The sequence below is a fragment of the Motacilla alba genome, chromosome 18 (genome assembly GCF_015832195.1).
Source record: "Motacilla alba alba isolate MOTALB_02 chromosome 18, Motacilla_alba_V1.0_pri, whole genome shotgun sequence".
Lineage (NCBI taxonomy): Eukaryota > Metazoa > Chordata > Aves > Passeriformes > Motacillidae > Motacilla > Motacilla alba.
The window spans coordinates 8,733,271-8,747,655 of record NC_052033.1 but is presented as its reverse complement, the minus strand read 5'-3'; the positions used below and the strand labels follow the sequence as shown (position 1 = coordinate 8,747,655).

Genomic DNA, 14,385 nt, shown 5'->3' with positions numbered 1-14,385 from the left:
CTGTAGCTTGTTTTCTACATTTTCAAAACAAAACTATTCTAATTATTTGAAACTTATACTGCTACTTTTTTTCTTTCTCTTCTGCTTTCACAGGAAATTCAGAAAATCAATTTCCATTCTATGCTCAAGTTCACTCCCATTTCTGGGAACTAATATTTCATGAATACAGAAATCTCCATTTTCAATCAGCTCCACTCATGATGTCTAACCAGAATGCAGGAAAAAAACATTACAATTAACATGTAAGAGTAATAAGGACATAATAGAATACATTCAGCAGGGAATTGCCTCCCTGACCCTGCAGCCCAGCATCCCAGCAGGCTTCTCAAACAGTTCGTTCACCCCTGAGCAACAAAACAACAGGAGGCCTTTCTCAATGGAAGTGCCAGACAGATTGCAGCAACAGGAGCAATGTTTTTATTGTCTTAGCACACTGGACCTTTACAAATTTTTGAACTCCCTCAGAAGCAGCAATCATGGGAAAGTAACAGAAGTTAAGTGGTTTAGCCTCTGCCACAAACAAGGCAGTGGCAGACCTGGGATTAGATAGCAACAGTAGCTCTTAGTCTTGGTAAACAATAAAGCAAACTCTTTCTAAGCAGCCATTAATGTCTGGTTATTAGGCTGAAGAGTAGCAAGTTTTGATTTTCCAGCATGAAAATTCCCCTGGAATTCCTCCAGAGTCCTCTAATGAACAGATGATCTCAACTTTAATCTTACTTCATAATTATCCATGGGTAAATTTCAACATGGACTCCTTAAGCACATGTAATTTCTAGAGCAAGTAATATTCAAACTAATTCATTTCTCCTTTGATCCACAAAATGAGAGCATTGAGAAGCAACCAGCAACAAGGGGATGTGGAGGGTACACTGAGGAGACAGAAACTACAAAGGTCAGAGTAATGTGATGGTTTGATCCCACACTGTCAAGATCAAAGATCTTCAGTCTCTGTTCATTTTTTTAAGAAGCTGGCATGTCTTTATGCTGACCTTTGAATTGCTCATGGAGGACTTAGATCTGACATATATCTGCATTCTTGAGATGAACTGGCACCAAAAATTTAGAGCTTTTTTCCTAACAACCTGAATGTGACAACCTTTTCAAGATAGACTCAAGAGACACCTCCATTTTCACCAAGAGTAGTCTGCAAGCAAAAAGAAAAAAAAAAAAAAAAAAAAGACAAAAACCCAAACAAACAAAAAAACCAAAAAAAAACAACAACAAAAAACACACCAAACCCAAACTTCAGGCTTAACAGATTATTTTCCACTCACCTGGAGTTACCCTATAGCTTAATAATTCTAGAGTTTTGTTTCAAAACTTCTATTTTAACTTGGTGATGTTTGGGGAAGGAAACCCTGAGGGATTCTTGCTTCTGGCAACAAGTACTCAGAACGCAGCAGAAGTCTCACCCCGAGGACAGGGAGGGAGTCTGCCTTGGGCACTATGTTCCAAACCAAGACTAAGGTGTTCCAACTGCAAACAAAAATCTCTTTCAGATCCAAAGCCTTGATCATTGTGGATCTTTGGCACAAATACAGACCATGAAAGTGAACCTTCATAATCTTTCTGAACTGACTTTTAAGGAGATTCCTGAGCTGTTGAAGTTCTTCCATGTTCTTTCTAATGCTGACAGCAAAAGGTGGTTGTGAGGGGAGAGAAACCATTTCCCCTCTCCAACAAACTCGTGCTCTAAATGCAGCCAAAGGCAGCAGAGAGGGATAGAGCCTGGACAGAGAGGAAGGAGAATCTGCAAGAAATCCAGAAAGAAGAGCCAGGGAACCACTGAAACATTCCACAATAGGATAAAACGGAAAAGAGGGCTGGCTGGAAAAACAGATCCAACATATCTGGTAGAAGCATCAGAGGTTTAAATGCTTAGGGTTGAAGAGCCCAGACCAGACTTCAACTGGAAAGAAAATGTTTATGATAAGAACAGGGAGAGGCAAGTTCCCACTTCCCCTGATGACCCATTGTTTCCCTCTCTGATAGCTCTTGCCTCAGTTTCCAGATGATACATTGTTTTCTAAGCTACTTTGTCCATTGTTCTGACAGCAGCCGGTTTTGCTCATGCTACTGAAACCTCCCAATGGCCAGAACATCCCATGCTCAGAAATAGTCATGACAAAATTTTAAACAACTTGAACAGCTGGGATTATAATTTAGGAAGTTAGATGGTAAACATTCTGTGCATTCTGAATACCTGCTCCTCTTCCTTCCCTTACTGATAGTTCAGCTGCCTTTTTGTTGTTCAAATGCAGTGAGCTGGACTAGTAAGGCTTTGAACACTAAGAGCCTTCCAAATTACATTCCCAAACTTCCCATCAGCTATGTCCTAAGTCAGCATTTCAAATGCAAATCACTGTTTACAAGCTTCCATCTTTTCCTGTCCCTTCAGACCTCCCCCACTCAAAATCCCTGTCTGGAGCTTCCCAATTTCTGTGTATTCACATGAAAAGAGCATTAGTCTGAATGAAGCTCAGTGTGCTTGTAAAGAGATGGGATTTATGTATGTCTCAATACATCATTTACAATGGCAGTCTCAATTAATTATGAACTGAATGGTTATGGCTAGCATTAAAAATCATTCTAAATCAGAGCAAATCAATAGAAGTTCCACTGATTATTACTACACTATTTGTTCTACTATTTTCCTTCCTTAAAAAAACAAAGCAGGGGGGAAAGTCCACAGCTTCCCTCCATTACAAGGAGGTTAAAGTAAATAACAGAACATTATCTGCTCAGAATATAACAAACTCATGATGAGAAGCAGCAGCTTCCAAGTACCAGCTCAGCTAACTTAGTTGCCAGTGTAGCCCTTACAAACTGTACCAACAAATCAAGCAAAATTAGTGATCTGCAGCAAGCAGACAAAGGTTTAGGTACTTACTCATGTATTGATTGCTCTGGCAGCTCATAATTAATTAATGAATTTTAACTGTAGTACCAAATCATAAGAAATAGCATTATTCTTAAGTATAAACATCGTTTTGTTCAAAGAGTATCTTGACATAACATTACACTATTATAATTTTAAGTTACCTCTTTGTAAAACCCTAGGATTTTATTATTTGCAGTATATCCTCTCAACCACAGCCTCAAAAATAGTCCTGTAATGAAATAACCACAGAATTATCTGTTAGACAGATAAGGGTTCATACTGAAAAAAAGAAATCACGAGACTATCATTATACAGGCAATACAGTTTTATTCTGTTCTTTCACCAATTGTAGCAAAAACATTTAACAACTGAATGAATAATCAAGGGAACTTAATTGTCAACAGGAATTTCAGAATTATGTTCTAAATTTTAGACCAGGAAGGCTTGACAGGGAGAAAACAAACCATATACACACTTGTAATAATAGTCTCTATTATGGAGATTTAATGCCTTCTTTAAAAGCACTGAGATTATTGAGGCACCTTACTGCAGGTTATGGATCATCTCTTCTTTGGCAATGAGATGTGTGGTTTTGTTAACTAGGGCCATGAGGGAGTTGAGCTTGTGAGACCAGTCATTGAGTATATTGTTTGGGTCCTTAGGCCTCTGGAAATTGATAATTCCTGCCAGCCTGTCTACTTTAGCAAAGATGGTTTTATTAACTACTAGGTTAGACAAGAACTCCTCCGATTCCTGTAAAGACAAACAGCACTAAGTCAAGAAAACAGCATTTTTACTAGAAACCACCAGAATTCCTCCCAAACAGCATGAAAGCTGTAAGAAGATTTTCTTTATACACAAGTACAGCTGTAACAATAGTGTACTTTAAAAACCACAGGATACTTTAGTATTACACATGCTGGCAATACAAGGTACTGGCACAAGCTATTAAAAAATCTTTTTATTTTCTATTGACCTATATCTGATTATCTTTCATAAAATTAATGTTTAATATACAACCCCAACTGACTTCTACACTTTGGAGTACTTGGCTACACAGATACCAGAACAAGTCATGTAGCAAGGGTTTTTTTTGGGAAAACCCCAGTGAATTACTGACCATTGTCAAAAAGGGTTTTTTCTGAGTTTGTGGGAAAAGCAGATTCCATGGAAAGGGTAAAGCTTTTCATTTGCACTCAAAATACCAGGATGTGTCATTCTACTTGGAAAGCTCTTGAAAACACAAAGGGGGATGGCAGGAAGACCCCTCCACCCCATGTTCCTGAAGTGCCACCACTCATGAACAGGAACATTTACGGGTGAAGGACCCTCTCTTCAGCTGGTTTTCACCACTCATTGAGAAGAACCTTTTAACACTGAAACACCAGACAAGAAGCTCCAGCATTTACTCGAGGCCTTGAACATAAATGAACTTCTAAGAGCAGCTTCTGCCTTATGGGCATGTGCATCATGAAACTGAGTTTAAGGTTTAATGAATAGTTTTCTAACTCCCATAAAGGCAGAAAATTAAATCAAACAAGAACATTACTCTGCTGAACACTCACATCTCTGCCACAAACACCCGCCCCTTATGAAAGAAGGATAAGCAAAGCAAGACTTACATCAACGGACAGATCCAGGAGTTGTGCCATTCTCTTCATTGTAATTCTGGTATAATACTTAGCCATTATTCTAATATTCTGGAATAAAAGTGTTCAGAGTAGAGGGTTATGTGCAAAAAATAATTGAAGCAGGCTGCAAAAATATAAAAGTCCATGTTAAAAGGAGATTAGGAACTGTAGTGCTCTAATGGCAGTCCAGCATGGGGGACATGAGGGGTTGTGAACAAACAGCTCTGTTGCTGGTGGAAGGTATTAAAGTCTCTGCATGATAAATTATTAAGAAATCAACCAATTATGAATTTAATAAAAAGCAAGACTTTCAGATTTATGCTTTATTGAAACATGAATGCTACATCTCATTTGAATGCAATGTGCTCTTTTTGGTGGCAACTATCCCAAATATCAACATACAATACAGAAATACAAGCAAATTGAAGTACAATGCAAAAGAAAAGACACCTTACCTGCTGCTTTATTAGCTACTTTTTTGTCTTCTTGGTGATTAAAATATAGCAAGCAGAAAGCATTTTTAGCTGAGGCATTGAGTAAACAGCTGAGGTTCAGACACTGATACTTACATGTTCCACAACTCTGTTCTTTAAATCTTTCCATCTCTTTTCCCCTTCCTCTGTACAGCCAAAAACATCTGTTGCAGGACTGTCAAGGGATCCTTCTCTCAACTCCTTTCCATATTCTTCAACTAGGGCACTCCACCTCATCAGCTCCATGGTGGTAAATAGTTTTAGGAGGTCTCTAAATGGTTTAGTACAGTTGGATTACAATCCTGTATTAATAACGCCTGGTTCATACTTAAAATGCATCAAAGGCATAATTTTAAATGTTTTATTCTCATTACCATAAATAATGGGGGCAGATAAAGTCAGACTGTTCTTCTAAGAAAGATCTTTCTCTTACAGGAAACATTTATTTTCACATAGAACACCATGACATTGTTGCAGTGTTCCTAATGCACCATTAAATTCAGAGTTGATTACAGCAGACTCAGCATAAAGAGATTTACTTGCACTGTTAGGGAGAGACACTTTTTAATCTAAGAATTTGTTATTAGAAAGGATACTTACTTATACTTGGGGATTTCTTCTAGCTTTTTGTCACTACTAATTCTGTGCACCAAATCAGACTGTTCATTGTCATAAGGTGAAAGAATAACATAAAGAACAACGCTCTTCAGTGCCTGTTTAAGAGGAAAGAGTGTGGGGTTTTTTCCCATAATTAAACAGAGGAATTGACAAAACTGATCAAGAGCTTAGAGTTGAATATGTAGAAGATTTAATCTCAGTGTATTAAGAAATTAAGGTGAAATTGATGTTATCTTTCCGAAATGAACTGTGATACATTTAAATTGACACGGGTTAACCAAAATTCTAGTATTTCAAATAAATACATGAAGAAAAAAAACTTTTCAAACATGAAAGACATCTGTACTGCACACACAACAGCACCACTGAGACCACACTCACACAGCTGTTTGTAATCTCTACACTTGTATGAAACAGTTCAGACATTGTCAATTTCAAAGGCAATAAAATGAAGATGTTGATTACAAACATTCTTTTGCAATCAACTCTATCATCTGTGTTCAACTAACCAATTTGTTAATACAGCCATTTAAACAGAAACAGACTGATGAGCTATTTCATCCACTGTACACTGATGTATAGGTATTTGTCCCATGGAAATACAGTGATTTTGTAGGGAAAGTTTTTTTACCTGTTGCCACTTTTCACTTTCAGCCTGGATACAGGGAGTGTCATAAATGGCTCTGTAGTGCTTACAGATGGAGAGGTAGGAGCCTTCATGTTGATCCAGCTGGATCATTAAGTTGTAGTATTTCAATTTTAGTTTCTGAAACAGTATCAAAAAGTCAAATTAACACAGCTCCATGACAGGTAAATGAAATTCAGCTGAACCCCCGAAAACAGAGGGATTTAAATAAATACACTTGGACCTGAAGAGAGGCGAGTGAGATTAAAATTTGGGGGGGAGGGGAGAAAGAGTGAGAAATCCTCCAATTACTTACTTCTGTGTTTTCTTCTTGAAAAAATTTTGTATTAATTTTTTTGCTGATAATTTGAGTCCGAATATAGTCTTTTACAGCTAGACAGAGTCTCATCTGCTCCAAGATAAATTCTACACGTTCTTTCTTTTCCATTGAACCGTAGGTTTCCACCTGAAATGAAATTATAACTACTTAATATTGTCAAAGCCAAATCAAGTGAAGGCTTAACTGCGCCAGAAGCATGGGAGGCTGTCTGGAGGAGGAACATACCAAAACAAAACAACAGAAGAAAAGCTATTACAGAGCAAGTGAAAATGGAATAAAGGTTATTCCATTTTAATTATCGCCCCCACTTACACCAAAGAATCCACCAACACTAAACTCAAAGCACTAGGCAGAGAATTGAAATCTGCTTTGCAAGTGGAAGATATTTTATGTAACCCAATCATGAGATTAATAAAAGCAGCTAAAGCTGAACTGCACTTTCACTAAGAACAGTTCATCTCATTCCAGGAATTTCTGCAAGCGTACCTGATTCAGTTTCTAACAATCTCAGCAGAGTCAGAATCAACTGCTATTGCTGATGCAATTCTGAGTTCCGAGGTGTTACCTGCAACTCCTGCAGAATCGAGGCAGCCTCTTTCACCTCCCCGTTCTGTTCCTTTATTGTGGCAAGTGTCTTTGTCAGGCGAGCGCGTTCGATTTCCACGTATATCTGAGGGCAGAAGGAAGAGTTTCAACATTGGAATTCTCTAAAGAGGAGCGCAAACTCTGCGACTGCAACCCCACTGGGGAATACACCTGATGCTGTCATCATAGAACCACTTCATCTGTTGTGCATCCAACCACTACACTGGCACTGTCCACAATATACACTGGTGAAAAACAATGGATAACTGACACACAAACACTTTCAGCCCAAATTAATCTAAAAAATAATGTCTACACTGACTTATGACTCTTTCAGCAAACACAAGGGATATGCACAGTGAATAAAGTATTGCATATTTTGTCTGCTAGACTATATCAAAAGATCTGGGAAGTTACACTTTAATGGTTAATGTGTAGTAAGCACTACCATTGGAATTATTTCACTTACTCCTACCCAGCCATTAATCAACAAGACTTGATCATTAGCCATTAGACTAACAGACAGAAGTCATAAAATTGACACAAATTTGCCTAATTCAGAATTGTTTATTTTCTTAAAACAAAAGGAATGCAATATAAGTAACTCACTTGGTATCACCTTCTGGTTATCATAACTATATGTTTCTCCTTGCTAAGTGCAGGAGAAATTAAATTAAACCTGCCCATTTTTCTAACAAATTCAGATACATAACATTTTAAAAAGTGAAAAGGAAATGGCATTTTAGAATTTTAAAATGTATTACTGATTATATTAATAACACAACCAGATACCTACATCATAGCAACATGACCAGTGTTTCAGCACATGATTTAAATATGGAAACTATCTGCAGCGTTTTGGAAGGAAATAAACTACTTGGCTTGTCAGGGTAATTTAAAAATTAGTTTTAGTCTTACTTGCACAAGATTAAGAAATAATGCTAAGAAACTATGCTTTTAAAGAAGGCAAACATTTTTTTCTACCTTTTAGACACTGAGTCTTAAAATAAAACCTTACTTTTCCTTCTGTGACCATACGCAACGTGTCGATTAAGCGCAGTTTGACTGGTAAGTCTGTGATTTCTTCAACGTAAGTGCAGCACTGCTGGACCATTTTAGCAACTGCCTAGTATGAAAACAAGAGGGGAAAAACATACTGTGATTTCAGATTTCCCCAAAGAAGTCAAGCTGTAACACTCAGAGGTAAGTAATAAATAGTTTCACATCACACTGAAGAGATTCATTTCAGCAAAAAGCACACAAGACACCTCTCCTCTCTTTGATTCATGAAGGGGTGTACAAAGACACCTCTCCTCTCTTTGATTCATGAAGGGGTGTACAAAGACACCGCTCCTCTCTTTGATTCATGAAGGGGTGTACAATGATGCTACAATGATGCTACAAGGCAAACGTGATGCTGTTCTGTCATTTTTTTAATCTCAGTTTTTCCAATATTGAAAATAATCCATGCCACATAGTTTTGTCCTGAAAAGCAACTCCTCTTCTGCCAAATCCACAGGACTCACACGGACTGGTAGAACTTCTCTGCTTGCCCTAAGACCTGCATGGCTGAAGAGACCTGTACCTTCTCTTAACCCTCTCTCCTTGGAACAGCTGTAGATTCCTCAGGAAAGGAAGGAAGAGGGAGGATTTCTTCCTTCAGTAGCAAGCACAGGCATGGGAATGTGCACTTCCAGTAACAATGCTGGCAAAGCTGGTAAAATTATTATTAAAATACCTACTCCTAAAAAAACCCCAGAGTTAAACTTGTAGAAATGTCTTCCTCAATAAGTTCCACAAAATTCAGCTGGAATGATCCATGACTTCAGCTACAGTGTGTGTAAGTCAGAGAACTAAACTGTACTCCTACTTTGACACACACTAGTGAAGATCCTGCACACTAAAGGATAGGTAACCTTTTCCTTCCAAAAGCAGTAATGCCATTAAAATTACCTGTTGCTCAAACTGAACACACAGAGTGCAATAAACTCTGCACTGCCTTAAATGCAAGTGCTTTATGCCAAAGTATGGCAGCTTCAAAAGCAAGCATGCAAAGCACACATTTCATATGAGCACAATAAAATGCAGTAACTCTGTTTAATATGCATCTGAATAAGGAATACGGAATATGTGAATAATAATAATAAATAAGGAATGTGCCTGCAATACACACTGAGGAGAGTGCAAAAATGAACCACCATCTTCACACAGAAAGTCCCTACACACATGGGGAAACCAGAGACATAATATAGCTTCAAAATACAGTTTCATTTTTTGTTTCAAACAATTAAATTCACCTGTTTTAACTGACTTCTTCTCTTTGATAGAAGAATAATATTTTCATTAAGAGCATCCCAGTCTTTAGCTTCGTAACACATTTTCACTATGGCAACTAAGATTCGGGATGTGGAGACCATGTCAGAAGCCTGTAACAAACCAAGAGCGTGTTAGAGACAGGATCTACAACCTGCAGCCTTCCAGCACAAAGGGGAAAATTCATTACAACCTGCAGCCTTCCAGCACAAAGGGGAAAATTCATTACAACCTGCAGCCTTCCAGCACAAAGGGGAAAATTCACTGTGTCTGGTCTCACTAATTTGCTTTTTAAAGAAAAGGACTGCTACTCCAAGGATACTCCAAGTGCCTTCACTTCAGCCCAGTGGAACGTGAGGTGTGTAGCACATCCCAGCATCACCATGCACTACTCACCGTCCGTGTTTGTTTTTCCAGGGAGAGAAGGTTTTCAATGACTTCTTGCAATCTTCCTTCCTAATGAGACAGGCAAACAATTATCTCCATGAGTTAGGAACGTAATTCAGTTTAAACTGAGAGTAGCTCAAATTTCCACATAAATAAAAATACAGACCAGCCTGTACGCTATTTTTTTTTCCTTAAAACATGTATGCATAGCACTTACTTTCAATACACACGGTTCTACACAGAGATAAAACTGGAGAGGTACCAGTTTCATTTTCTCGTAACACATGCTCTAAATTGTTTGCCTTGGGAGAGAAACCTGGCAAGTTTCAGACAGGTTTGGTGAGCTCACGTTCACTGAGCTGCATGGAAAACTCATTTCTTCTCTGGCCAAAACAGAGTTTTCAGTGAGATCAGATATGCAATTAAATATCTTGGCAAAAAAAAAATTCTACTCCTATTACTTTCACCCATATTCATATCTTAATTACAGTGTATTACACGAAGCTTTAATTACAAGCTTTACAGGCTAAGCAGGGAATTCTAATAGTTCTGGTTTTGGAGGGGTTTTGAGAACTGTATTTGCCTTTGTTTGGAGGAGTGTAAGATACTACAATGTACTTTTAGTCCTAAGTCACAAATCCTAGCAAATATTTAGTTAAAAAAAAAAAAAAGTTAATATGGGTGAGTTTGTAACAGCCCGTGGCAATGGTGGGGCTGCAAAAAAGTTAGAAACTAGAAACAAAAAATGGTTAGAAAATTAGTAACAAACCAAAGAAAATGAAATTTGTTTCTAAAACATCGGAGCTGAAACATTTTAGACTACGTACAATGGTTTGTCAAGGATGTGCTCTTACTGCCACACAGTTTATAGGTTTTGCACAATGAAACATGGCCACGGTGTCCATTCCTTTGCAGAGCTGTGCCTGTGGGATAAAATCCCTGTGCCTGCTCTCCATATAATAATCTTAAAATAATCTAAGATGTAATTTATTTATCTTAAGGCTACTGCCTTCAGAACTGTACAACGTGTGTCTTTCACAATGAGACACATGGACCAAGCAGAGCATTTGCAGCATGTCAAGTGTCAGAGGCCATCCTACCAGGCCAACAAACGACAGCAGCAACAGTGAACCTGTGGCTGCCCCAGCCCTGGAAGTGTTCAAGGCCCCTCTGGACTAGTGGAAGGTGTCCCTGCCCACAGCAGCAGGTGGAATGAGATGAGTTCAAGGGCTCTTCCAACCCAAACCATTCTGTGGTTCTGTGGTTCTGTCTTTCTGGAGACCTGAGCTGCACAAGAATCTCCAGGCCACAGAACTTTTCTATAAAACACTGATGCTCCATCACTATGACCCCACGTGGAACACACCCTGCGGTCACCGAGGGCGTGTGCACAGACGCTGTTTACTGAGCCGAAGGAGGCAGAGCCAGCGCCAGAGCCCGTCCTGGCTCTGTGCCTCCACTCCAGCTCCCCGGGGCTCGCATGAAACCGAGTTAAAGGATGCCCAGCGCTGCCTGTCCTACCTGAGCCGGGACCTGTTAGCTCTGACGAAGGCAGCTCTGGCGCACAGAGCCCCGGGATGAACAAGCAATTCCGCGTTCCAAGGCCAGCAGGGACGAGCCACGGCCCTTGTGGTGGACCGGGGCCCTCTGGCTCCCTCCCCGGGAGGCTGCGCCCCGAAACCTCGTCCCGTCTCAAAATCACACAATAGGCTGCATTTGACAGAACCCACAAGGATCATCGAGTTCATCTCTTGGCCTGGGTTCTGCACAGGACACTCCTAAGAATCCCTGTGCCTGAGAGTGCTGTCCAAGCATTCCATGAGCTCTGGCAGCGTCGGGGCCGTGACCTGCCTTGGAGAGCAGTTTCAGTGCTCGGCCACCAACCTCCCTCCTGCTCACCCTTCCACACAGCCCTGAAACGGCGGAGCCGTTCACTCCTTCCCCTCCTTAGCACGGCACGGAGGGGCCGCGACCGGACCCGCATCGTGGGGCAGGATGCGGCCGCGGGTCGCTCCGCGCCGCCTCCACGCGCGGCCTAGCGCGCCATGACTCAGCCCGTCCGCCCCGCCAGGCTTCTCTCCCGCCTCACCTGCGCCAGCCGCTCGCACTCGGGCAGCCTCTGGTCCACGGTCGCGCTGTAATCCACCTCCATTTTGACGATGCGGCCATCGGCCCGCTCCGCGCCGCCGTCCGCCATGTCCGCCCGTTCCGCCGCCTCAGCGCTCACCGGAACCGGCCGGGCCCGCGCGCAGGCGCGCCGGGGGCAGGCCCGCCGAAGGGCCCCGCGCCGCGCTAAGCAGGCACTGCCGTGGCCACCCCCGGCCGCCTCAGGACCCGCACGGGGGAGGGGCCACCTCTGAGGGGACCCCCTCTGCCCACCGCCCCTATGAGGGGAGCGGGACCGCGATCTGCCCTCCTGAGGGCATCTGCCCCTCAGTCGCTCCTGTGAGGGGAGCGGGACCGCGATCTGCCCTCCTGAGGGCATCTGCCCCTCAGTCGCTCCTGTGAGGGGAGCGGGACCGCGATCTGCCCTTCTGAGGGCATCTGCCACTCAGTCGCTCCTGTGAGGGGAGCGGGACCGCGATCTGCCCTCCTAAGGGCATCTGCCACTCAGTCGCTCCTGTGAGGGGAGCGGGACCGCGATCTGCCCTTCTGAGGGCATCTGCCCCTCAGTCGCTCCTGTGAGGGGAGCGGGACCGCGATCTGCCCTTCTGAGGGCATCTGCCCCTCAGTCGCTCCTCTGAGGGGAGCGGGACCGCGATCTGCCCTTCTGAGGGCATCTGCCCCTCAGTCGCTCCTCTGAGGGTATCTGCCACTCAACCCTCTCCTCTGAGGGCATCTACCCTTCAACCCGCCCCTCTGAGGGCATCTGCCCTTCAACCCCCCTCCTCAGATGTACCACTCAACCCGTTTCTCTGAGGGGACCCGCCCCGCCCACGGCCCTTCTGAGAGGACCGGGACCGCGATCAAAGCTGAGGGGATCTGCTCAGAAGGGCGATCCCGTACCCGCTCCTCTGAGGGGTTCCCCCCTCAATCCCAGCCTCTCAGGGGACCCGGCCCGCGGTGTTCCCCTCTGAATGGATCTGCCCCTCAGCCCGCACCTCTGAGCCCCAGTCTGGCAGGGGACTCCCCGGCACCCCGGAAGGGCAGCTGTGAGTTGGTACCAGGTGTGGCGGTGACATCCCCCAGCGACATCTCCCAGTGACATCTCCCGGAGTGCAGTCACGGTCCTCAGTGTGCCCCTCAGCAGAGCCACGAGGGGACACAGCTCCCACAGCCATGGTGTTGCTCGGAGCTGGGGGTGGTGAGGCAGGAGGATGATGGGTTTGTGTTCTCGCACATTTGGGGACAGCCGGGCCGTGTGGGCACACCTCGGAGTGGCTGCAGTGGAGCACTCTGGGTTTGGTAGCTGCTGATTTCACCTTGGGGATTTCACTGTATCTCATTCCAGCCTTGAGTCTTTTAATCACTCAGCCTGGCTGGAGAGGTGGAGGAAAGGTAGGACACACCATGGCTTTTAAGGGCACAAGGATCCTGATCTAGAGAGTGTTGTACCATCAATGTGTTTGAAAGGTTGTGAGATGTTGGTGCAATGCCTTGTGTGCAGGTCACCATCATCTCCCAACACAACTTCATATGCTACAGAAGTTTCACTCTCTGGGGAAATCCAGAAAAACTCCCTCATGTGTGCAAGCGAACACCTCAAATACTCAGGAAACACCCTGAATCAGAGTCACAGAATGGTTTAGGTTGGAAGGGACTTTAGGATCACCTACTTCCAACCACCTGCCATGGGAATCTTTGGATTGTATTTAGGATTTCCAGAAAGAAGAAGTTACCACGAATTTACATTTTGTGCTGTGTTACTTTCAGATCATACTGTACACAGACCAACATGTTAACGTGACAAAGGGGTATTTGAGATAACTGTTTTAAATCTTTCATTGACAGAATTAAGACTGAGTTCCTACATCTGCTGCACTGGTGTAAATGCAGAGTAATTCAATTAAGTGAATACAGAGCTCCAATCTGTATATTTGCAACTGTGTCTGATACATGCCTTCCAATTAGCACAGCACAGATCATGGGCTTTGAATCACTTTCTGTTTGAACACAAACTTGATTTGAAAAATCTGCCAACAGAATTTATCCGTTATCCTTGATCATTTTTACTTAATTTTAGTTGACTTAAGTACTGAAAATGCATGCATGTATCAAACAGAATGTATCAGTTGTTCTTCCCTAACTCTGGCCATTTACAAATTTTTACAGAGTTTATTTTTACAATCCCATTCTTTTAGCTCATGGAAATATTAGTATATTTTTACAGGTGATGGATTGGGAGTTATGGCTTCCAGGAAGGTTAAAAGACAAATGCTAATCTAATTGAACATAGTCCCATAGACAGTAGTTTGGTTCAGACAAATGAGTGAAAGAGGAAGAAAATAAATGCCTTCTGCAATTGTTGTTTTCCTTTACCTGCATGGGTACACTGGGAAAGGAGGAAGCAGCTGTTGCCTCCAATATGG

General features: G+C 42.5%; 1 protein-coding gene across 2 annotated transcripts; it reads right to left on the bottom strand.

The window, feature by feature from the left end:
- Positions 1–3,194: 3,194 nt before the first annotated feature.
- On the bottom strand, positions 3,195–12,144 carry PSMD12 (proteasome 26S subunit, non-ATPase 12). 2 transcript variants are annotated; one of them, XR_005259333.1, is made up of 11 exons: positions 11,946–12,144; positions 9,866–9,925; positions 9,454–9,582; positions 8,175–8,282; positions 7,137–7,241; positions 6,548–6,697; positions 6,238–6,372; positions 5,589–5,701; positions 5,085–5,259; positions 4,507–4,639; positions 3,195–3,637 (listed from the first exon to the last, which is right to left on the bottom strand). XR_005259333.1 is itself a non-coding variant. In XM_038156970.1 (11 exons), the coding sequence occupies exons 1-11, from the start codon at positions 12,051–12,053 to the stop codon at positions 3,428–3,430; spliced, it is 1,371 nt and encodes a 456-aa protein (XP_038012898.1). In that variant the 5' UTR covers positions 12,054–12,144; the 3' UTR covers positions 3,195–3,427. The 2 variants fall into 2 exon arrangements, 1 of the variants encoding a protein (XP_038012898.1); XM_038156970.1 differs by having other exon boundaries at positions 4,507–4,584.
- Between the last annotated feature and the right edge of the window lie 2,241 nt (positions 12,145–14,385).